Source organism: Aplidium turbinatum, chromosome 18, assembly GCF_918807975.1.
Source record: "Aplidium turbinatum chromosome 18, kaAplTurb1.1, whole genome shotgun sequence".
Lineage (NCBI taxonomy): Eukaryota > Metazoa > Chordata > Ascidiacea > Aplousobranchia > Polyclinidae > Aplidium > Aplidium turbinatum.
The window spans coordinates 756,285-779,770 of NC_137489.1; the positions used below are offsets into that span (position 1 = coordinate 756,285).

Below are 23,486 nucleotides of genomic sequence, written 5' to 3' on the forward strand. Positions count from 1 at the left end.
ACTTTTCTTTAATTTTCCAGACGAAGATAATCATGAGTTAAAACTTTTACGAAAATACTCAAAAACCACACTTTCACAATTTTATGCCATAAAAGCACGAGTTAGCTGCATGGTGCAATTTTTGTAGGCATTATTTTCACAGATCTTCCACCTAATGACCATATTTTTAACCAATATTTTTTGTACATTTCTGTAGGGGGGGTGTATCAAATTACCTTCCGTATCAAATTACCTTCCCTTCCCCTATTATCACCATCAGAAATTAACAAAAAAATAATAACACTTCAATTCGAGTTGGAGATTAGGGGAATTTGATAAAAAAAAGAAGTAAAGTCGATTTATTTCGAAGTCAGTGTAAAACTTAACGAACATAGGCTGTTGCTCTTCTCTTAGCTGACAAATTGCGAAAAAACCTTTCCATACACAGCATTCACCTTTGAACAACCTTTTACTCGATAATTAACGTAAAGTAATGTAACTACAACACAAACTTTACTTTTATAGATGTTCTTACGCTCCCAAGCTAAAAAACATGAAGAAGGGGTGTTGATTTACAACACTAAGTGTCGTTGAAGAGACTAGTAGAAGAAACCTTCAAGTAGAGATTACCCCCCAACCCTTAATAACAATAATGTTATGGTTTTGTTAAAGCTATTGTCACTCTACAACAGCTAAGGTCTTTTAGCGATCGAGCTCATTTTTAATTTTATATCGTGTTTACGATGTCATCACATTATTACGCGACTTAAACTCACTAATACGTTATGCAAGAATACAATTGGTAGGCTAATGTTTTCGAAGTCTTCGATTTGATCCGACCTGGAATCGATCTCAGATCTACCAGCATTAGAGCTAAAAATGATAACCACTCGGCCTCTTAAGCTGGTCGTCACAACCCTTTGCTAACAACACATTGAAACTTTATTATCGGCAGCATTGAAGTTTAGGTTGATACAATGTCGTCTGTCGTTGATACTTTGTCGTCGTCACACAAGTCAACAATGTAATAAACAATCAACGGATAACATCAATTTATCATAAAATGTCATCAAATAATTAACGCCCTGTTAGATCAGTGGTTACCCGCCCGACTGAAGATCAAGCATCGCTGGTTCGCTTCTGGGGGTGTGCGCTTGAGCAACGCATTTCAAAACTGTTTTCCATTTAGCGGCACCTAGTGAATGGAATAATTCTCTGCAACATCATTTCAACAATCAGAAACTTCACTCTGTCAATCTTGGTAACCGGTTTTGCATCAAAAGCCTCTACAAGTATGAGAAACATAGCATCTTTTCACATATAAACTAGGTGGGCAATTGCCCACCTAGTCCCTTTGCTTGCCCACCTAGCCCTTTCTTTGCCCACCTAGTTTGAAACTAGGTGGGCAATTTTTAAGACTTAATTTTTGTTTAAATTAGATCCAAATTTTATTCAAGTTAAAGAATGAACAGCTAAATGGAAAGCTTCAGCATACATTTAGAACTTATGAGCCTACCTTTGACCTTATACTTATAATATCCTGAATTTTCCATTCAAGCAGATTAATTAGCAATTTGTGTTGTGAGTAGCCTTGGCCTCAGGGCCTCCGAGAGAAATCAGGACTGGTCGGGAAACAATACGAAAAATGGGCCTCGGAAAAAAATTTTCAGCAAAAATAAAAGCAACCACTTTGTATCATGCGTTGCATTGTATCATATGCTTTAAGCTGAACTTGGCTTTCCTCAGCGTACAATTGAATTCCTCTGAAATTCAAATTTAACTAGGCTACCTATCGTCAAGAAAAAAAACTTTCAATGTGAAAATCAACAAAAATCACTCGACTACACTTGCAGCAAAATTGCTATTGTCGCTCACTATTTTGTCTAGAAAAACTTGTAGCCTAGTACTAGTAGGCCTAGGGTCGTATGGTGTGCACATCTCATGTGCGTTGCAACCAGTGTTTAAAAATATCGGATGTGTTGTTCCATATCCACCACTGATTTGGTGGTTGAGCACTCCTTTCTTGACCAAGTGATCGATGTCCTGAATGTTGGATTCGCAGTGTGAACATCCAGGGTTGCTGAGAGTAGCCTACCCCACCTACCAGTATCTAATGTTTGGGCAGTGCGAGCTTGTTTGCTGATGATCTTGTTAGCTGTGACACATTCTTGTTTGTTTGTTTGTTGCGTGGAACAGAGCCGTTGTTGGGTCGGTGATAACTGCCTCCTCCCCTTGACAAATCTACGTGACAGGCCAGTAGCCTAGGCTATTGGTTTCGATCATGATGCGAATCGAATTTGTTCTAGCTGGTAATTTTAGTATAGAAATTGTATAAAAAATTGTAAACACACAATACATGCATTGAAAATATCTCAACAAATCATTCAATCCGTTTCGGACCTTTTGCAATGCAACGTTACGGATCACAGCATCTTTGAGTAGAGATGATGAGGTGGTGCGTTCCGGTTTACAGCTCAGTTAAATTTACGGTGTAGATTTCTTTCAGAAGTAACAACTTATCCAAAATTTCATTATTGTAGGGGATATTATAACCTTTTAAAATTTGTTCCACATGCCCGCAACTACACATCAGACATAGCCTACGATAATATTTCCATAAAACTTCAAACTTATTGATAATATGTTTGAGTTTGTTGATACATTTGTTAATAAACTACCAACAGCTAGCGAATCCTTTGCAACATAGCACACGGTAGAATAAATATCATTTGTATGATTGAGCTGGTGAAGTGGAGTTGTTGGATAGTTCTGTCCCCAATAAAAGAAAATTCTTTTCATTTCATAATTCGTACAACAACTTAAGCTTGCGAGTAGCCAAGTCCAGCCTACTCTTTCCAGCTTTCTCTAGCTTTGATTCCATTTTCCTATAATTTCATTCAATTCTTCTGATTGTCCATTGAACAGTTCTGCCAGTTCTTTATCGCTATATGAATTGATTAGTCGAGTGAATCTCGTTTGGGACTGTAATCCACATCGTGTAAAGAAGCATAGATTTTAAGCAGCTCAAGTAGTCAACTTGGACTATGGGACAGCTTTCTTTAGAATTTCCTATCTGGCCGAGTTACTATCAAAAATGACATAAGCTTACAGTCGATCAATTACTCCTAAATTGATATGACGTCTGGACAACACTGTACTACACTATGAACTCCAGCTAGATTTAAGCAATGCCATCCATCAGAAAATAGGCAGAAAGGTTTACTTCCTTTGGTCTTGCTTGAACACCGTTCACCTTTCCAGACGTGTTAGATCAATATGCTTGGCCAACGCAGCTTTTGGAGTCAAGATTCAGTTGGTCAAGCAAAAATAGGCTACACGCTTAACAAAATCAGTTTCTAAGTTAAAACAACAGACACTGTTCAGTGATACAGAAATCAATAGATTTAAAGCAGCATATTTTACGCCTTAAAGCAATTTAACATAGCCTACCTCAATACGAAAACGATTTGTTCTTGATTGTAGCATTTACAATGATCGAAAAATACTTGAAGCATTTCACTCAAAATTTATTCATTTTTAAGTTCATACATTTTTATTTTAAGAGCAAAAATGGGCCCCCCTTAAAAGTGAAAAAATTAAAAACTACTCGTTTTTCCTTGACAATGTTATTCTAGGGGGAAAGTTTCCCGACTTCCTCCCCTCTCGGAACCCCTGGTAAGCCTACCTCAAATTTACCGAAGTTTGTTTCCAGATTTTCATCAAAATAAAATACCAGCTCTTTAGAATGATCTAATTCGCAAAGATTCAACTCATTAAGTTATAATATCTTATCAGTTGTGTTTCATAGATTATCGTAGTTGTTTCTTTTTACTTTAGTACAAGAGACCTCTGCAACTAAATGTTGCTAGATTAAATTTTATTACATTATTATTTATAAAATATTGTGGGCGGGGATGAACATAGGAATCAATTATGGGTCTCAAAAGTTTAGTCTAGGTATAATATGCCTTTTTACCCACAATTTGCCTGAGAAATCTACATTTTTAAGCTTAGGCTACATGTTTCACGTTCGGGAAAAAATGCTCTTTTTCCCATCATTTACGCGCGAAAAGTGCCCTTTTTAACATAACTCTCGCGCTAAAAGTGCCCTTTTTTGAAAATTTGCCCACCTAGTCCCAATTTGTGAAAAGATGCTATGATGAGAAACTACCAGAAATAACGAATCAAGGCATTGTCAGTCCGAGTGTGAAGATTCAAAACCAAACCAATAGCATCTTTTAAACATTGATCCTTGTTGTTGAGGTAAATGCCATTGCGATCATCATCATAGTCGACCCAGATCGTACCCATCTTTAACCAGTGGCTCACCCACAGAGACCTTCATCTGGTGTAATATTCGAGCTCTCGTAAGTGTAGCCTATAGTTTCGCTTTACAAACTGGAAGATGCACAAATGCCTCCAGCTATCGTGCCTCATTTTAATTACTAGTTGCTCTTTTAGTTACGCATACCTTGCGAGGCAAAACTGCTTTATTTGACTTGTGTCGTTTCACTCTATAGCCAGGCTAGCGAGCCGTACGTTGTTTGGTTCTGGTGGCGAGTTTAAGTCTTGCGATATGTATTTTGTTACAGAAATTGTGATTCAATCATTTTTTTTTGGTTACGCATTTAAGAAAAATAACCGTCTTTGTTTAGTCTTAAAATCAACTTGCAGGGGGGGCACTATCTCTAAATACCCATTGTCAGTGTTGCAGGATGTGTTCAAGTAAAAATAGTATTTGAACTGAAAAAACAAACAAAGAAATCAACAATACCACAACTCGTAGCTGGTACAATTTTCCCGCGACTTTGAAGCAAAATTGCAGAACTGGCAACCCTTAAAACTTGTCAAGCATTGTCGGCACTTTTAGGGATTGGCAAACATTTTTAAAAGGTATCGGATTATAATGTTTACACTCACCTTAACCTGCAAAACTAGTCCAAACGTAATTAGCAAACCTGGCAATTATTGTTTAAGTGTACCTCTTGGAAGAGATAGCATGCTGCTTTTGTTATTGGATCATGATGTTGCCCTCACTGTAACCCAAACTTTAATCGGCAAAACTAGTACGAAGTTTGCAACCCTAACAATAGGTATTAAGTGGTAACGCTTGCAGATCTCGTATTTAAGTAATTTAATTTGGCAACACTGTAAACAAACGAACTGACTCGACGTCACCTACAATGTGGATTGTAGATCATCTCGACGGATTTCCGACTTGAATTCTATATTGAAAAAATAATTATCTGATCTGGCAACATTGTTTATTTTAAGCTACTTTCAAACTTCAGACTCAAATTGTACTTTAAAAAAGTATTTATCTAATCTGAATCAACATTGAATTTAATTTCAATTAAATTACTTCATTGAAATTATTTCATAAAAAATAATAAGTTAAATAAACAAACTTACTTTTGTTGATGTTTATTGATCTCAAGTTGAAGAACATAAACAAACCTTGGTCTGATAATATTATAAACAATTTTGTTGATATTACGTCACCTGATGTAAACAAGCAGTTTGTTGTCTTTTTAACTCAACCAAACAAAATCACTGGATGACATAATTTTATTATAAACATCAACAAATAAATAAAAACATCAACGATCCTTGTGCGTGAGGGGAGGATCGGCGCCAACCACGATCTTCAACTTCTGTAAAAGACAAAGCAAATAATTGACGTTGATTTAATGTTGACACAATTAATTGTTATAACGTTGATACAACGTAAACAACTCTCACTTTATTGTCCAACCGATCCAGTGCTTTTCGCAGCTTGAATCTTTCCTCCATGTACGGATCTCTCACCAACCCATCTCCACCATCGAGGGAACACCACATCTCAACTTCCTCCTCAACTTTGGGCAACACCTCGATGACGTCATTGATAGATAGGTGGTTGTCATAGAGACCCATCCGAACAATCTAAACACAAATTAATTATGATGCAACAATTAAACATAAACAATTTATTTATGTTGTGACTTTTTGTTTATTTATTTTATGTTTACAAGAATTGTTAGAAAATGATTAAAATTGGAAACTCGAACTTAATTTGTGAAACTGAGACATTAAAACAACGTAATGCGACGTTGAATCAACGTAACAACTGACCATGAATTAATGTGTTGGTTATAAAAGTTAAACACGACTCACGGTTCCACGCATCGATTTGATCGCCTCCTTCCATGGACGGAATTCATTGGAATTCATGTAGCATCCGGACAGATCAAGGATTCCAAGTCGCGCCGGCATCGACTTGAGGAATGACGTCACAGCATGAATGTCATTCTGAGCGTCGGAGGATCTCATCTTTATCCTCCCTCCAGCAAACTGACGTCCTGCTGTGACGGTCACTTCCAAGTCGTTGCCTTCCCGCAGAATCTTGCTGATGACGATGATGGAGCGAGGATCATCATTGTTACCTAACAATGCATAATGTTACCATCATCAATCCATAATGTTACCTTACAATGTTACCATCATTGTCATCTAACAATGCAGGAATAATATCAATCAATATTAGCTCGGCTAACCAGGTTGTCATCTAAAACCACAGTTTGGTTTTAACCATAAAATAATCAAACATTGAACACAAGTTGTTTACTAAAGAACAAAACATTAATTCATTTATATCGCAAACAAAAATATAAACAAAATATTTTGAACAAAACTTTCAGGTTTGAGTCAAAATTCTAATTTGAAAATAACCTGAGTAGACTTTTGTTAGCTGGTCACAAAATCACAAGTTTTGTCTTCAACGGATTCAAAGTTTTATCAAATCAATCGATATTAGCTGGGCAACACTAAAAGGCAGAACGTGGAAATAAGCAGGGTGTGAAATGGTGTATTGTCCGCAGAAGTAGCGATTTAATGCCGATGTAGAAAACGCGGAAATACGATCTTGGCGTTCATATTGTTTAACATAGCGATAACTTCATCATGAAAGAATGAAATGTTGCAACATGGAAAAAGGTGGAAATGCGATTTTTAACAACTCACCACCGAACCTACTTTTATGTTGAAATATCATTGAAAGATATTGTTTAGAAGCAATTGTGAGGTCATTAAATACTTTGACTGTTTTAATTCCACGGTTATTGGAGTAAATTTTGAAATTTAATGGAATTTATTGAAATAGGAAAAAGGCGGAAATGCGATTTTTAGCCACAACTCAATACCGAACATTTTCTTATGTTGAAATATCATTGAAAGATATTATTTAGAAGCAATTGTGAGATCATTAAATACTTTGACTGTTTTAATTCTAAAGTTATTTCGGCTTATTTCCGCGTTTTAATGTTGTCCATATTAGCTAACTAACCAGGTTGTCATCTAAAACTACAGTTTGGTTCTAACCATAAAATAAACAAACATTGAACACAAGTTGTTTACTAAACAACAAAACATTAATTCATTTATATCGTAAACAAAAATATAAACAAATTATTTTGAACAAAACTTTCAGGTTTGAGTCAAAGTTATAATTTGATTGAGTAGACTTTTGTGAGCTGGTCACAAAATCACAAGTTTTGTCTTCAACGGCTTCAAAGTTTTATCAAATTAGGATAAAATACTTAGGCTAGCTTTGCAGGTGGAAACTAAACTTTTGTTAAAACATTAAACTAACCAGAACTTGCAAATTAAAATAAACTTTGATTTCTTCGTCGATAAATCTTCAAAGTAACTTTACTACTTGATCATGAAAATTTTCCAATCAGCCATTTCTTGCTGCAGCTCAATCGAAACTGATGCTTTGCCAAACTCAGAAGACACGGACAGAAACAAACTTTAAAACATTTGTCTGATGAACCAAGCAGAATGACACAGAATTGAAAGCTGAATCAACTATTTCTTGCTGCAACTGAATCAAAACTGATCCTTTCTCTTCAACAACTGAAAACAAAATGGCTGTCGTCTGCAGATTTGGGCGGAAGATTTTGTGCAAAGTTGCCAATTAAATTAAAGCGTCAAAGAGTAAAATAAAATTGTAAAATTAAACCAGTTGGAAAAACACACAATAATTTACGTTTTATCAAAATTAATGTAAAAATTACGAACAACTTGCAAGTTGTAACCTACCGCCCCGATAGCTCAATTGGTTAGCGCGTCACTTCTGGAACGAAGAAACTTCAAGATCAAGCGGCGCTGGTTCGACTCTCGGGGTGTGCGCTTGAGCAACGCACGTTAAGGACTGCTCTCCATTCAGCGGCGTTGATTGGATGCTTATTTACGAAAATAACTAATTTTAAATAACTATGTGCCAATGAAATTCTGCAATGATAATAAAATATAAGCTTTCCCTAACCCTACTTTTTTGAAAAGCTCTTGTGCACCGCAAAAATTATTTTAAAGAAAAAAAAAGTTTGACTTCGACGGGCGTCGAACCCTCGTTCTCACGATCACTAGACAAGGATGAAACTACTGAACCAACCGTGCCAACGAGAAAACGCTGAATTCACACGGTTTTAATACAAACTGTCACAATCAAGGTGCAAATGCCTCGCGATGGCTTGCTTTGTATCTTCAACGAATGTGCTATTTTCATTATGGAATTCTGGTGCGTTGTGTTATTATCGGTTATGACCTGAAGTAACCTCTGATTGAGAAATTTGTATTATGTAACGTATTTCTAGAATCATCTGTAAGCATGCAAATCTAGAAGGTTCTGTTGTTTTTCATGATTTCTGAGCGTCGTTTGTCATGACGTCATAAGGTTGTTTATCAGTAAATGTCCGATTGCGAAATCGTTATTATGTAAGAATCTTCTTGCAAACGTGACCTTCTAGAGACTTCTGTTGTTTACCTTTTAAATGCTACGTGACGGAACGATGGTTCTTTATGATGTAACCTTCTCGAAGTTACTGGACTGAACAGCCAACTATAAATAGTGGTGTAGTTTGTATTCTGATTATTCTGAGATTCTGAGATTATTATTATGGTGATTATTATGATGATTATTATTGAGTTGGTTATGAGAGTTGTGCTATGAGTTGTAGATTGGTAGTTGATGCAGAAATTAGAGTTATTTGAGAAGCCGTTCGTTAAAGTTCTTCAAGAAGTCAGATTATCATTTCGCTAGTAGAATTATTCGACATTTAATTGACTGCTTTTCGGTTGACCCATTAAACTACGTCATTGAACCTTTCCAAGTCTTTTTCCTGGTAAGAGATAGAAAGAAATCGTGACATTCTGGGGGCTCGTCCGGGAATAACCGAAAAAGAATATAACCGAAAAACCGAAGAATACCGAAAGATTTATTGAAAGAATAATAAATTAATGTCAAGATGGCGGATACTGTCAAACATGAGATGATTGAAGACTTAGGGAGCATGGCTGAACGAATGGGGCTGACTGGTAATGAGAAGTCTCAGTTTGTGATAGAAGAGTATCACAAGATAATGGACCAAAAAGCTCAGCGAGAAGCTGACGAAAGAGAAGATAGAAGAGCTGCTCGTGAAATAAGGAAAGCAGAACTTGAAGCTGAAGAAAAACGAGCACAGCGTGAACTTGAAGCTGAAGAAAAGCGAGCACAACTTGAAGCTGAAGCAGAGGAGAAGCGGGCGCAGCGCGAAGCTGAAGAAAAACAAGCTCAACGAGAAGCTGAAGCTGAAGAAAAACAAGCTCAACGAGAAGCTGAAGAGAAACAAGCGCAGCGCGAAGTAGAAGCTGAAGAAAGAAGAGCGCAATATGAATTGGAAAAGTTAAAACTTGAATTAGAAAGACAAAAGCTGGACATTGGTGAGCGATCTAATTCTACTAATGATAATGCTCGAGATGTTATTGTGGCGCAAGTTAGACGTCCAGATTTGCCATCATTTGTTGAAGAAAAAGATGAGTTGGATAGTTATTTGTTAAGATTTGAAAGATATGCTACAATAGCCAAATTGGAGAAGTCGACGTGGGCTACCCAGCTAAGCATGTTATTATCGGGACAAGCTCTTGATGTATATTCAAGACTTTCGCAAGAAGAAGCCATGAACTACGACAAATTGAAGTTAGCTCTGTTAAAGCGATACAATTTTACCGAGCATGGATACCGTCAAAGATTCCGTGAGGCAAAGCCTGAACGACACGAAAGTCCAGGTCAATTTATTGAACGTTTAAGAAACCTTTTGTTAAAATGGTTTGAGCTTTCGGGGGCCGATCAATCATTGGACGGATTGGCAAACCTTATAGTTAAGGAACAATTCACAGATTCATGTTCAAAAGATCTGTCTGTTTATCTAATGGAGAGAAGTCCAAAGAATCTAGAAGAAATAGCCAGTGTGGCAGAACAGTACTTAGTTGCTCATGATGAGAAGTTGTCGACTGATGAAACGTTGTCATGCGATAATGACGAGGAGCAAACAAATAATTTTAAAGGAGGTGCGGTTCCAAGAGAAGTACGTTGTTTTAATTGTAATGGCTTAGGTCATAAGTCTGTTAACTGCCGGAGGAAGACTAACAGAAATCATCAGGAATCGAGAAAGTGGTGCAATCGTTGCAATAGGCAAGGACACGAAGCGAAGGAATGCAAGGACAAGTCGTTTTCCTTATCCGATCAGTCTGGAAAAGATAAAGACACGGACGTTTATCGATGCGGTTGTGCGTTGATGATTCCTGAACCCACGCTTGACGAGAAGAATCCGGATGAAGATGTTTGCGGAAAAATAATACCTGAAGATCACCTGCCAGTAGTGGATGGAAAAGTTGGAGACAAAAAGGTAAAAGTTTTACGTGATTCTGGTTCTACTGGTATAATAGTGAGGAGAGATTTAGTTAAAGACAGTCAATTAACGGGAAAAACTGGCCATGTGACAAAAATAGATACCACTTCAATCCAAGGACCGTTAGCGATGATATCTATCGAAACTCCGTATTGTAGTGGGACTGTGAAAGCGTTATGTTTACAAAACTCTTTAGTTGATCTGATAATCGGAAATGTTTTTGAGAGAGATTCTGAAGTTACTTGTTATTCTTGTGGCAAGAATGGTCACTTTGCTCGAGATTGTTCTGCAGATAATCAGCAACGATCTCACGATGACGGATATTACGAGCGCGAAGAACCGAGGAGAAGAGGCAGGCGACGACCATTTGGAGTTTGCTATAGATGCGGTAGACGCGGACACTTCGCCAGGGAGTGCGTTGCTGACGGCGGACATTCGGAAAATAGACGTTGCCGTGACAACCACTGCTACCGATGTGGGGAGATTGGACACATAGCCAGGAGCTGCCCTTTTGATGAAAAGGCTTGCTATAATTGTCATAAAGAAGGTCATCTCGCCAAGGACTGTCCGGAGAGGAGATGTTTCCGATGTAGGAAGATGGGTCATCTCGCTCGCCGATGCACTGAAGATGTTGAGGACGTTGGAGACTTTCGCAGAAAACGTGACTATTGTTTTGAGAAAAGCTATCGTTGGTAGATCATGCAACGATAGACTTATGAGAACTGATTATTGAGTAATTAATTGTTTTATGGTGTGTTTTGTATTGATTGTGTTGTTATATTGTTTGCAACAATATTCTAAGGGGGGGCGTATGTCACAATCAAGGTGCAAATGCCTCGCGATGGCTTGCTTTGTATCTTCAACGAATGTGCTATTTTCATTATGGAATTCTGGTGCGTTGTGTTATTATCGGTTATGACCTGAAGTAACCTCTGATTGAGAAATTTGTATTATGTAACGTATTTCTAGAATCATCTGTAAGCATGCAAATCTAGAAGGTTCTGTTGTTTTTCATGATTTCTGAGCGTCGTTTGTCATGACGTCATAAGGTTGTTTATCAGTAAATGTCCGATTGCGAAATCGTTATTATGTAAGAATCTTCTTGCGAACGTGACCTTCTAGAGACTTCTGTTGTTTACCTTTTAAATGCTACGTGACGGAACGATGGTTCTTTATGATGTAACCTTCTCGAAGTTACTGGACTGAACAGCCAACTATAAATAGTGGTGTAGTTTGTATTCTGATTATTCTGAGATTCTGAGATTATTATTATGGTGATTATTATGATGATTATTATTGAGTTGGTTATGAGAGTTGTGCTATGAGTTGTAGATTGGTAGTTGATGCAGAAATTAGAGTTATTTGAGAAGCCGTTCGTTAAAGTTCTTCAAGAAGTCAGATTATCATTTCGCTAGTAGAATTATTCGACATTTAATTGACTGCTTTTCGGTTGACCCATTAAACTACGTCATTGAACCTTTCCAAGTCTTTTTCCTGGTAAGAGATAGAAAGAAATCGTGACACAAACTTTTACCAAAATATGCAAATGAGACAAAAATCTCGTGGGAAAAAATATTTCGCGACCGGGCCTGCGTCAGTGATTCAAAGCCTTTACAAGTATGCGAAACTGCCAGGATTAAGCTCTGCAAGAAGCTTTCTCAGTCCGAGGATAAAGATTCAATCAATCAATCAATCAAGTTGCAAAAAACATGCGTGTAGTTATAAAAGCAAGTTTGAGCTTGCTAATAAACTTCAAAGTTGGCAACCCTGTCAGCTACCACAAAATTGTCGCCTGCAGCTTTACGAGGAATTTCTTCGCAGTGTTGCCCAGAAAAAAGTGTTTACTCATAAATTTAAGTAGTAATTTGTGCCAGAAAATTCATTGTTTGGATATTTTACTGAAATTAATTTGAATTGAACCATTTGTTGAAACTTAGTACCATAAGTAGGCCTATTGAATTCAATGTTTCCAAGAAAAAACATTAACGTTTTCTTAGCCATCGTCGTGTGAGCAGGGCCTCCAAGAGCCCTGCCGGGCCCCGGTGCAGATGTTGCTGCCGGGCCCCCCAGCGCGACATGTCGCATGATATCTCATAAATCACAAGCAAAATTTGCGGTGCGCGTTAATCCACAAGGCCAATGCATACATGGTGTTCTGCACAGTGTTTTTATTTTAAAGCCAGACCTGTTTAAAAAATAATACAAAGAATACATTAGGTTAAAGTATTAACACTCCACCATTTCACAAAGAATGCAGTATTGTAGTGGTGTTTATGACTTTAAATTCACAGATACACACTAGTTATACACAAAGATAAAAGGCTGTGGCTTTTACATAGTGGCATTTAAATATAGCCTCAATAGTGTTGCCAGATAAGGAATTCTGCCTAAATTTGAAGAAAAGTTTATAGCTGTTGAAAACAAAAACTTGTACAGTATCATATTTTGAAATTTTTTTTTAGTCCTGGGCAAAGATCAAAACCCTAACCTTATTCCTAACTCTAACCCTTACCTTAACCCTTCTTAACTTTAATCCTAACTCTGGCAATACCTGATTGTAACCATGACAAAGACTGGGTAAAAATATCCACTTTGAAGATAAAAATGGCAACACTATCCGGCATGGCTGACATACATATGTATATGTATGCTTACAGCTTTACACTAACATACCGTACAATATCATTTCTGACCTTAAAATCAGCAGAGACTAGGAGACCAAACTTGGATGAATGCATTGCTATTGTTCACGACATTAAGAAATATATATATATATATACCAACTTCATTTCTGGATCAATAGGCTGCTTCTTATTTTTACTCCTTTAGTTTTCTTTGCTTGTTTGAGTGAAACTGCATTCAAGCACGATTAAGGGTCAATTTCTCTTCATTTCTACAGCAAGCGATCAGTAGAAAACAAAGTTGAATATATTTCTATTTTCAAGTCCTACCAATGTAAATGTACCTACATATATCACTATACTATGTATCGATACCTTTAAAAATAGGCAGTGGCTATTTGACCGGCTCCGGTCTTTGAATCTGAAACACTATTTGACCGGTCATGACGTCATTACATAAGTACTTTTTTCTTTTTCTCTTTCAAAGCAAAAGACGTGAAGCGCCGATATAAAGTTCTAAATTTAACACGATTTCTTCAACTCAGTCCGTGGCGCATACGTTGCATCTTGGGTTGCCATTCTAGAGGGGATGAGTTCGATGCTACCCGGAAGCATTGTCTTTTTTTTCATTTTTTTTTATCTAAACTTTGAACCGAAGCGCATTTTTGTGGTCAATTTTTAATTTGAGTAGCCTACAGCCCATTTTTTTATGTCTTTTCAAATGTGAGTAACAAAGTTAGAGTTTTTTTAATTTGCTGGAATTTGAGAATTTCTCTGGGTAATTTTCCGATCGTCATAAGTGACCGTGTTTGCTGAACGACCCTACATTTTTGCTCTCAAGTTAGTTATATTTTTTAAAGAAGTATTGTATAGGCTATAACGAACTTGAGAGCAAATATGTAATTTTCTTTTAAAAAAAATGGACGATTGGAAAATTGGACCACTTATCACGATCGGAAAATTACCAAGAGAAATTCTCAAATTCCAGCAAATTAAAAAAACTCTAACTTTATTTCTCACATTTGAAAAGACATAAAAAAATGGGCTGTAGGCTACTCAAATTAAAAATTGATCACAAAAATGCGCTTCGGTTCAAAGTTTAAATAAAAAAAAAAAAAAAATGAAAAAAATGTCAATGCTTCCGGATAGTATCGAACTCATCCCCTCTAGAATGGCAACCCAAGACGCAACGTATGCGCCACGGACTGAGTTGAGGAGAACGTGTTGAATTTAGAACTTTATATCGGCGCTTCATGTCTTTTGCTTTGAAAGAGAAAAAGAAAAAAGTACTTATGTAATGACGTCATGACCGGTCAAATAGTGTTTCAGATTCAAAGACCGGAGCCGGTCAAATAGCCACTGCCTTAAAAATACCCTGCATAAATACATACAGAATAGCTGTTTTGAGTCAATATTGACACTGTTCCTGAAATTCAAGAGTAAGATTGGATTGGCCTGGCTGGAGACAACTGCTAAGAAATTCTTAGTGAAAACAAAGGAAAAGGAAAACTTAAGATGTATAAAAAAATATTTGTTTGCCTACTAAGCACATTTTTGAAAATCAACACCTTTCTGCAGTGCTGGAAAAAGTAAGTTGCATTGCAATTAGGACACTTCTGATTCTGTCAAAAGAAACTGTACCTACTTCAGCAGAAATAAAGATCTATGATTTTTTACTCAAAAAATCACACTTATCACTAATCTTTTAACTTTTTTTCGATTTTTGTTAGACTGCTATGACATTTGGCCCTGCTACAAGGACAAAATTATTTTCCAGCACTGCTTCCACGAAACTTGCTTGCATTCCAATATAGCAAAATCATTCAAGTCCTAAAAACTCAAAAATACTGTACTGTCTCAGGCTATCTTAGAGAAGTTCCATGATTTCTGTATAGTATCCAAAAAAACACTTCAGCATTTTTGCACTGAAAAAGTGACAGTAACGACTTCTTGCTAAGCAATTCCAACAATATTTTAATACCGGTACTTTTTACTATTTTCTGAACTCTTAAAATATCACACTATAACAAGATTATCTACAACTAAAATTGTACCAGTTCAACATGATTACACATAACTGTCACTGCTTGCTTGTGTCATAAATTGACAAGATGTCAGAAAAATGCATGAAATACCTTCTGTGTAATGACTGTAACCTAACCTGATCAATCAATTGCTTATTAAAACATATCGTACGCACCCAAATATTCACATTAAAACACCACTGAAATTAAAACATTCACACTGCAATATATATATGTGTTTTCCGTAGTTTTTTAAAAAAGAATCCCAATGATGGGCCCAATCGAAATTCGAAACTAACATAAAACATAATATTTCATGCAAAATCGACCTTGGCACGCAAATTTAAACATTTTGTCAGGCCCCCCTGAAAGTAAAAAATTGAAAATTCTGTAGTCATAAAAAAGAGCATACCCATGAGGGGGCCCAACCAAAATACGAAACTAATATAATATGAAGTAAAAAACAATATTTTATGCAAAATCGACCTGAGCATGCAAATTTAAACATTTTGTCGGGCCCCTTGAACTCAACAAAGTGAAAATTCTGTAGTTTTGAAAAAGGGCATACCCATGAGGGGGCCCAATCGAAATATGAAACTACGGGTAATATAAAAAAACAATATTTTATGGAAAATCGACCTGAGCATGCAAATTTAAACATTTTGTCGGGCCCTTTGAACTAAAAAAAATTGAAAATTCTGTAGTTTTGAAAAAGGGCATCCTACCCATGAGGGGGGCCAATTGAAATTACCGTTAATGTAAAAAACAATATTTTATGCAAAATCGACCTGAGCACGCAAATTTAAACATTTTGTCGGGCCCTTTGAACTCAAAAAATTTAAAATTCTGTAGTTTTGAAAAAGGGCATAGCCTACCCATGAGGGGGCCCAATCGAAACAAGAAACTAATATAAAAAAACAATATTTTATGCAAAATCGACCAGAGCACGCAAATTTAAACATTTTGTCGGGCCCCTTGAACCCAAAAAATTGAAAATTCTGTAGTTTTAAAAAAGGGCATACCCATGAGGGGGCCCAATCGAAATACGGAACTAATATAAAAAACAACATTTTATGCAAAATCGTTGAAATCAACTTTAACGCGTGAATTTAGACATTTTGTCGGGCCCCCTTGAACTCACCGGGCCCCGGTGCAATGCACCGGTTGTCCCCCCCTCTTGTGGGCCCTGCGTGTGAGCCTCTGGGGTCGAGGGCCTATCATTTTACCACCTCAGATTCACGATGTTCCCGGACTACACTGGAAGGCTACTGGAGACCAATCGTTGGTTTCATCATCCATGACGCGCAAGCGTTCCACTCCACTTTCTTAGTTCTAGTAGGCTATAGCCATAAGAATTGCCATGGGCATTGCTCTCTAGACTAGAGCAATCACGAAAAATTTGAAGGGTTGCCACCAGAGATGATCAAGAACCGGAATTCCGGAGTAAAAAGATACGGAGGCCGACTGTTTTCAACCGGAACCGGATGGTAGGCACTTTAAAAATAAAATTGAAGGGTTATGGTCAAAGGGTTGCCACCAGAGATGATCAGGAACCGGAATTCTGAAGTAAAAAGATACGGTAGCCGACTGTTTTCAACTGGAACCGGAGCCCGAATTTTTGTCTGAAAACCGGAGCCGGAGCGGATTCGAAGGCAAAGTTTAGTGGTAATTAAAGATACATTTTTTTTTGAAAAACAGACAGTAACTTTGTATTGTACAAATTTTCAGCAAACAACAGGATTCGGAGCCTGAAAATCCAGACTCCGATCATCTCTGGTTGCCACTCCATTATCGACGGATTGGCTTGTACAGAGGCGTAGGCTAAAACGTTGAAAAATATCCTGTCAAGACCATTTCAACTTCAAAGTCTTGCTTGGTAAATAAACTGACTTTGTTGCCTGACCTATCCCTGCCTGAACCGTGACCATGCTTTTTCCACTTTGTTGTATAGCTTACTTATTGTGCTTTTATGCTTACTGTGTTTATATTTCTATCTAATATTTGTTGTTTTAACTTTTGTTTCCGAACCTGCTGATTCTATTCACTTGATAATTTTACAGTTTTTGATTGTTTTTTACTTGAAGTTTGAACACTTTTGAAAAGTAAAACCACTCAAAACCAAAGTAATATAGAGTTTCAGTGCCTTGACAATAGGCTACCCTGAAACTGGTGAAACATTTTAGCATAGAAAAATGTGTTGACCAGGTAAAAACATTTACTTACTTGCAAGAACTTTCTGAGTTTGCTTATACAGCTGTGAAATAAATACTTTCTGCTTTGACAATTTTTCACCTGAAACAAATTACATCCTAATGAAAATTACGGCTTGCCATCATTACCTGTGCAGACGTAGGCTACAACCTCAGCATTGTCAAACAGCACATTAGCTAATTTTACATTACATGTAACACATTGTTACTTAGATTACTTACACATTAACACATTTATTAATACATCACCGCAAGCTCCAAAAATAATTTCTTTACCAAAATTTTTGGGTTGTAACTTCTAAACTTTTGACGAGCGGTACAGATTTGTGTTTTACCAATATGTTTGCGAAATAACGTGTAGCCTACTGTAAAAAGATTGTGGAAATGCGGTTCTATCTTTACTACACTCTGACTTGTCGTTTTATCTTAATTAAACAAAAAATCTTGGTGTGCAAATGCACTTTTCCGCGTTCGAAGTGCAAAAATAAAGTAGCCTGTGTTTTAAGTTATTTCATATAATTATTGTTGTTAAAGTCATAATTCTTAAGTAAAAGTTCAGTTCAGTTCAGTTGTTTTTTTATTTCTGACCATCATATCAAAACAATACACGTCAACATAGCAAAGGTCGAGAAAAAGGTAGAAGCGACAAAACGCGAACGTTAAAAACGTGCTTGTGACCGAAGTAAGTTATTGAGTTGAAAAAAAATTTGGCACGGTCGCAACACCTTCAGAAAAATTTAAGATATACAAAGAAAATAAAAAAAAAAGAAAATGTTAAAAAAACAAAAACAAATAAATTTAGGCTATAGCTTTATTAGCCCACATGGCTTTAGCTGATATATTTAAGATCAGTATGGACAGTTGCTATGAAGATCGGCCATGGTGCGTTATCAAGAGTGCTGATGGTCTTAAGGGGAACACGTCTTGATGCGTTTAGCTCATAGCAAGAAGAGCAAGGCAGGCAAAGAAAACCCCACAAAGAAATCCTACCACGGGCAAAGCCATTTCAAGCGCAACGCACCATAGGCCTTGCACGACTCACAAAATAGATAGGCTATAACTTGACGACACTGAAAACAATGACAAAAACAAATAAAACAAACTAGCAAAAACAACATCATCATCTTGCGGAAATTCAATTTTACCCAAGGAAGTTATGTCTTGCAGATATCAAGCGTGCTTTGATAAAAGTTGCGTTGATAAAGCGATAATTTTAAACCCCAGTCAGCTAAACTCGTCACTTCCACACTGATCCAACGTTAGCAAACGTTGAATTAATGCAAAAACGTCAGGGATCGCCAGCTGGGATGTAGTAGTGGCATGTCACAGTAATATGATAAATTTGGGTTACCGTGTATATGTTTTACACGTTAAACCATAACAAAAGTGATAAAGAAATCCAATTTGGCATGTTAGAAAAATAGATAAATAATCAGACAATAGCATGACGATCCAGTCCAAGATATTGATATATATAAAAGCAACTGGTTGGAGCACATGGCCACCGCTTCACCGAAAGATGGCGATTGGTCGAAGAGGATGGAAAAACTTCTGAAGACTCTGTAGAACTTCTGTGGACAAAAAACACAAGAACCAGAAGGCCAGTAGGAGTACTTACAACCATACTATTTTGCTAATGAATCTACACACATTGGCCTATCATTTCTGGGCAAAAAAAAATATTAGTATGTTTGGTGCAAGTAATACTTAGATAGGATCATTTTAAGAAAGATTTAACTTGTTCATTTTTGATTTAAAGCCTTTTACAGTTTTACATTCATTTCTTATAGTGGGGGGAAGCTTGTTCCAAACTGTTGGCCCCATGTACCGTATTGATTGTTTGCAAGTGTTAATTCTACAATATATCGGAATATAAGGAGAATTACTTCTTGTTGTTAGGCTACTTGATTGTTTACACATAAGTATATCATTGAATGTTGTGGGAAGTAGCCTTTTTGAATATTTAAACATGAAAGTTGCAATCTCTGTAGTTTTCATGTGGTTAATTGATTTTAAATTATTGAGTTCCATCACACCTTTTACGCTTTCTCTGCGGTCAATGTTAAATACAGTACGAAGAAAGTTATTGCATGTACGTTGTAGCTTTTGCAATGTAGTTTTGTTTTCATGACACCATGTTGAGATACAATATAATATCTGGCTCTCAACTAAGGAATGGTAAATGGAGAGAAGTGCTTGTTTGTTTAGGAAAGGCTTAATTTTTTTTGTCACGCAGAGTGTTGATCTTATTTTTTGAAGCAAGATTTCCATATGAGATTTCCATGACAAATGCTCGTTTACAATTATTCCCAGAAACTTTATTGAGGCAACTTGTTCTATGTTGTTTTTTCGAATATTTAAGGGTGGGTTGTTTGATAGTGTCTTGCTTCCTTGACTTGAAAATAATATATGTTTGGTTTTGGTGACATTTAGAGACAATCGATTTGTTGATAGCCATTGATCTATGGATACAAGCTCTTGATTTGCAATATCATATACAGCAGAAACGGTTTTATTTTTATATATAATGGTGGTGTCATCTGCAAACATAATTGCAGTTCCGTGTTGAAGGCAGTTAGGGAAGTCATTTACATAAATCAGGAATAGAAGAGGGCCTAAGATAGACCCTTGTGGGACACCCAAAGATATGTTGTTAACGTTAGAAGATAGTGTGCCATTGAAAACAACTCTTTGTTTTCTATTACTCAGGTAACTCATGAACCAATCATAGGCCACGCCTCTTATTCCGAAATGATATAATTTAGCTAGCAATATTTTATGGTCGATGGTGTCAAATGCTTTAGATAAATCAAGAAAGATTCCTAATGCAAGATGGTTGTCGTTTAGTATACTGGTGATACTTTCTATTAGCATTGAAGCAGCATGGCTTGTGGAATGATTTTTTCTGAAACCAAATTGATTGTTATAGAAAAATTTATGTCTAATTAAAAACGAGTATAATCTGTTGTACATGATTCTTTCTAATATCTTTGAAAAGACAGGAAGTAGGCTGACTGGTCTGTAGTTGTTTGAATCTTTGCAGCTACCCTTTTTAAAGATAGGTATCACCTTCCCCAACTTAAATGTATTTATGAATTTTCCACTCGTTAAAGATAAGTTAAATATATGAGTTAAAGCATGCAGTATATTGTTTGGGGTTGACTTTACAACTATGGATGGTATTTCATCGATGCCACTGCTAGTTTTTGTTGGCATAGCATGAATAATATTGTTAATTTCATTCAAAGTAGTTTGATAAATATAAATTGTCTCAGAGCATGGAGAATCGAGATATGTTGAAAATATTGTATTTGATTTGGGAATTTTTTTTGTAAGGGAATGGGCAGCACAGGAAAAGTGATCATTGAAGTGATTTGCAATAGTTAATCTGTCAATGACTATACTATCATTTATTTTGATGCCATGGTTAGTCTTAGACTGGGATTTACCTAATAGATTGTTGATTGTTTGCCAAGTAGCTTTCATATTAAACTTTTGCTTTTCAAATTTAGATTTATAAAATTCCTTCTTTTTTTGTTGAACTGTATGGAAGTATAAGTTTCTTGCAGAGGTGTAGTTCTTTTTGGAGTGAACAGTTTTATTTGCTATGTACTTTTTAAACAAACGCTCTTTTCTTCGTAATAGATGTAGTAGTTCTCTATCAAACCAAGAATTATTCTTTTTTAAAGGTGTTTTTTGTAAAGGAAAATGCTTATTAAATTGACTAGTATATTCTCCTATGAATGACTCATAAGCTTCATCAGCATCAGTTTGATTTAAGCAACAAGTGATGTCCATATTTTCCAGAGCATTTGAGAAATTTTGTATGTTTGAGAGATTAAATGATCTGGTATATTGATGACATGTAACTGAGGGTTTTCCAATATTTGTACAATGCATAACTGGAAAGTGGTCTGAGATTGCATTAATTAGAATTCCACACCGACTTTCATTACCTGTTTGCACATTGGACCATATTTGATCTAAGACTGTTGCACTGGTGTCAGTTATTCTAGTAGGTTTATTAATTAGTGGGTAAAAAGAATTTGAGAACATCAAGTCTGTAAAATTGCCTACATTGATGTTTTCATAATCCAATAAATTATAATTAAAATCTCCCATTATGTAGCATTGTTTTGATGTACCTATGTTATTCATGCACTCACTAAGCATATCAAGAAATTCCAAATTTGACTTAGCATCCAATGCAGGTGCTCGATAAATGCTACCACAGGTCACTTGTTTACCACCAACAAAAATATCAATAAAAATAGACTCAAATACTTTTTCTTTCATAATGGTTAGGTCATCACGCTTGGTATACATAATATCACTTTTTAAGTATATTCCTACTCCTCCACCGCGACTGTTAATTCGAGCATTTGATATGAATGTATAGCCCGGTAGGTTTAAGTAAGGACCTTTTGAATTAGGCTGAACCCATGTTTCAACTACAGAAATTAAATCAGGACTGATATTTATAGACATCAACAGGGCCTCAAGTTTGGTGAAATTTTTTACATTAACAATAGACCGAGCATTGATACATAATGAAGTGAAGACTGGCCCTAGTGAGCAGTCCATTTTTAGTTTATTGACAGTTGTTGAGTCTACATATGTTTCAGATATATTAGGCATAAAAAGGTCATCTATGTCATTGTTGCTTGTGTAAGATGTGCTAGCAAACATATCATTCAGATAGTCAGGCTTGAAGGTAAGATTTGATACACTGTGGCTTCCAACCAGTGTAGCTAATTCGGTGTTGGATAGATGGACAAAAGGGGGAATCCAGTCACTGCACAAGGTACATGTCCAATTTTGTGTGTCATGATAATTTGCACTTTTTTTACAACATTTAACATGAACTTCAATGGGACAAGTTAAACATTTAATAAATTTTTGATTTTTTCTGATTGTTTTCATGCAATAGTTACATTTTGGTTTTAATAACATGTATTATTTAAACGTAGAATTGAAAAACAAAAAGGTATGTATAAAATAGGGTTGGTTGAAAGCTAAGCTAAGGATTAAGAGAATGGATAAAGTAAAAAGGTTCCTGAGTTTTTTTTTTTTTTTGTCATCGGTAATAATATATCATGTGAGATGGTTTGTTTAGCTTCAAAAGGATAAATGAAAACTGCATAATGTTACAGCCTAACAAAATAAGTTAAGCAGTTAGGTTTAAAATTTTTATGCCTTATGGTTTAAAATTTTTGGAATATCTGAAAAATCATCTATCACTTGCCTTTTGTTATTCCAGAAGCACCACACTATTCCTTTGGATGTCCAGACGTCCTTGAAACCAAAAGCATCTCTCGCTTGACGAAGTAATGACAGACGTCGTTTGGTCAAGGACTCTGTAATCGATAGTTTAGGACCATCATCAGTTTTTAACTTGCTTTTTGAATAAAAAATTTCATCCCTTGTCATCCTTCTAACAAATTTAATAATTATTGGTTTGTTTAGTTTTTTAGATGGCAGGGGGTGGCATGCATCTATGTCACTCAAAGCAAGGCAGTTAGTTGGTTTAACTACTTGATTAATTTTATTTACCACATATTCAGAGTAATCAACATTACTTCCCTTGTTTGGGCTGTCAGTACATCCATGAAGTATGAGGCAATTGCTTCGCCCATACTGCTCCAAGTCATCCAGCTTGCGCTCTGTTCTGTATACAGAGTGCTGGAGTTCCCAAACTTGTTCTTGCAGAGCATAAACTTGTTTTGATAGCTCCGTCAGCTCCGAGCGTTGGGCCTGCTGAAGTCCATCTGTAAAAGATGAAGACACAGCAGCAGCAGGGGGTGCAGCAGTGGTTTGGACATTATCATACTTTTTCTCATACCTTTTTTGACTTTCCATAATCTCTGCCATTCCTTTCAGTATCTCATCCATCTTTGCCTTGTCCTCAGTAGTCATGTTGCAGTTCAAATATTTCAATATTTT

The 23,486-nt window shown here is 36.3% G+C and overlaps 1 protein-coding gene and 1 long non-coding RNA gene across 6 annotated transcripts; both read right to left on the bottom strand.

Annotated features, from left to right (window-relative positions):
- Positions 1 to 5,529: 5,529 nt before the first annotated feature.
- Positions 5,530 to 16,599, bottom strand: LOC145787294 (uncharacterized). Of its 5 annotated transcripts, none has more exons than XM_082599014.1 (4): positions 16,475 to 16,599; positions 6,136 to 6,404; positions 5,722 to 5,904; positions 5,530 to 5,633 (listed from the first exon to the last, which is right to left on the bottom strand). In XM_082599014.1, the coding sequence occupies exons 2-4, from the start codon at positions 6,289 to 6,291 to the stop codon at positions 5,580 to 5,582; spliced, it is 393 nt and encodes a 130-aa protein (XP_082455140.1). In that variant the 5' UTR covers positions 6,292 to 6,404; positions 16,475 to 16,599; the 3' UTR covers positions 5,530 to 5,579. The 5 variants fall into 5 exon arrangements, with proteins under 5 accessions (XP_082455140.1, XP_082455138.1, XP_082455141.1 ...); XM_082599012.1 differs by lacking the exon at positions 16,475 to 16,599 and adding an exon at positions 7,610 to 8,033; XM_082599015.1 differs by lacking the exon at positions 16,475 to 16,599 and adding an exon at positions 7,304 to 7,595.
- A 6,591-nt stretch (positions 16,600 to 23,190) lies between these two features.
- Positions 23,191 to 23,475, bottom strand: LOC145787145 (uncharacterized). Its single transcript, XR_014291372.1, has 2 exons — positions 23,386 to 23,475; positions 23,191 to 23,311 (listed from the first exon to the last, which is right to left on the bottom strand). It is a non-coding gene; the product is annotated as an uncharacterized LOC145787145 (long non-coding RNA).
- Between the last annotated feature and the right edge of the window lie 11 nt (positions 23,476 to 23,486).

Excerpts from the sequence above, each read along its gene's own strand:
- LOC145787294 (XM_082599014.1), bottom strand. The coding sequence starts at position 6,291 with ATGAGATCCTCCGACGCTCAGAATGACATTCATGCTGTGACGTCATTC. Across the intron at positions 5,905-6,135 it reads TCAAATCGATGCGTGGAACC|ATTGTTCGGATGGGTCTCTA; the intron begins GTGAGTCGTGTT and ends ATTTGTGTTTAG. Across the intron at positions 5,634-5,721 it reads TGGATCGGTTGGACAATAAA|AAGTTGAAGATCGTGGTTGG; the intron begins GTGAGAGTTGTT and ends TGTCTTTTACAG.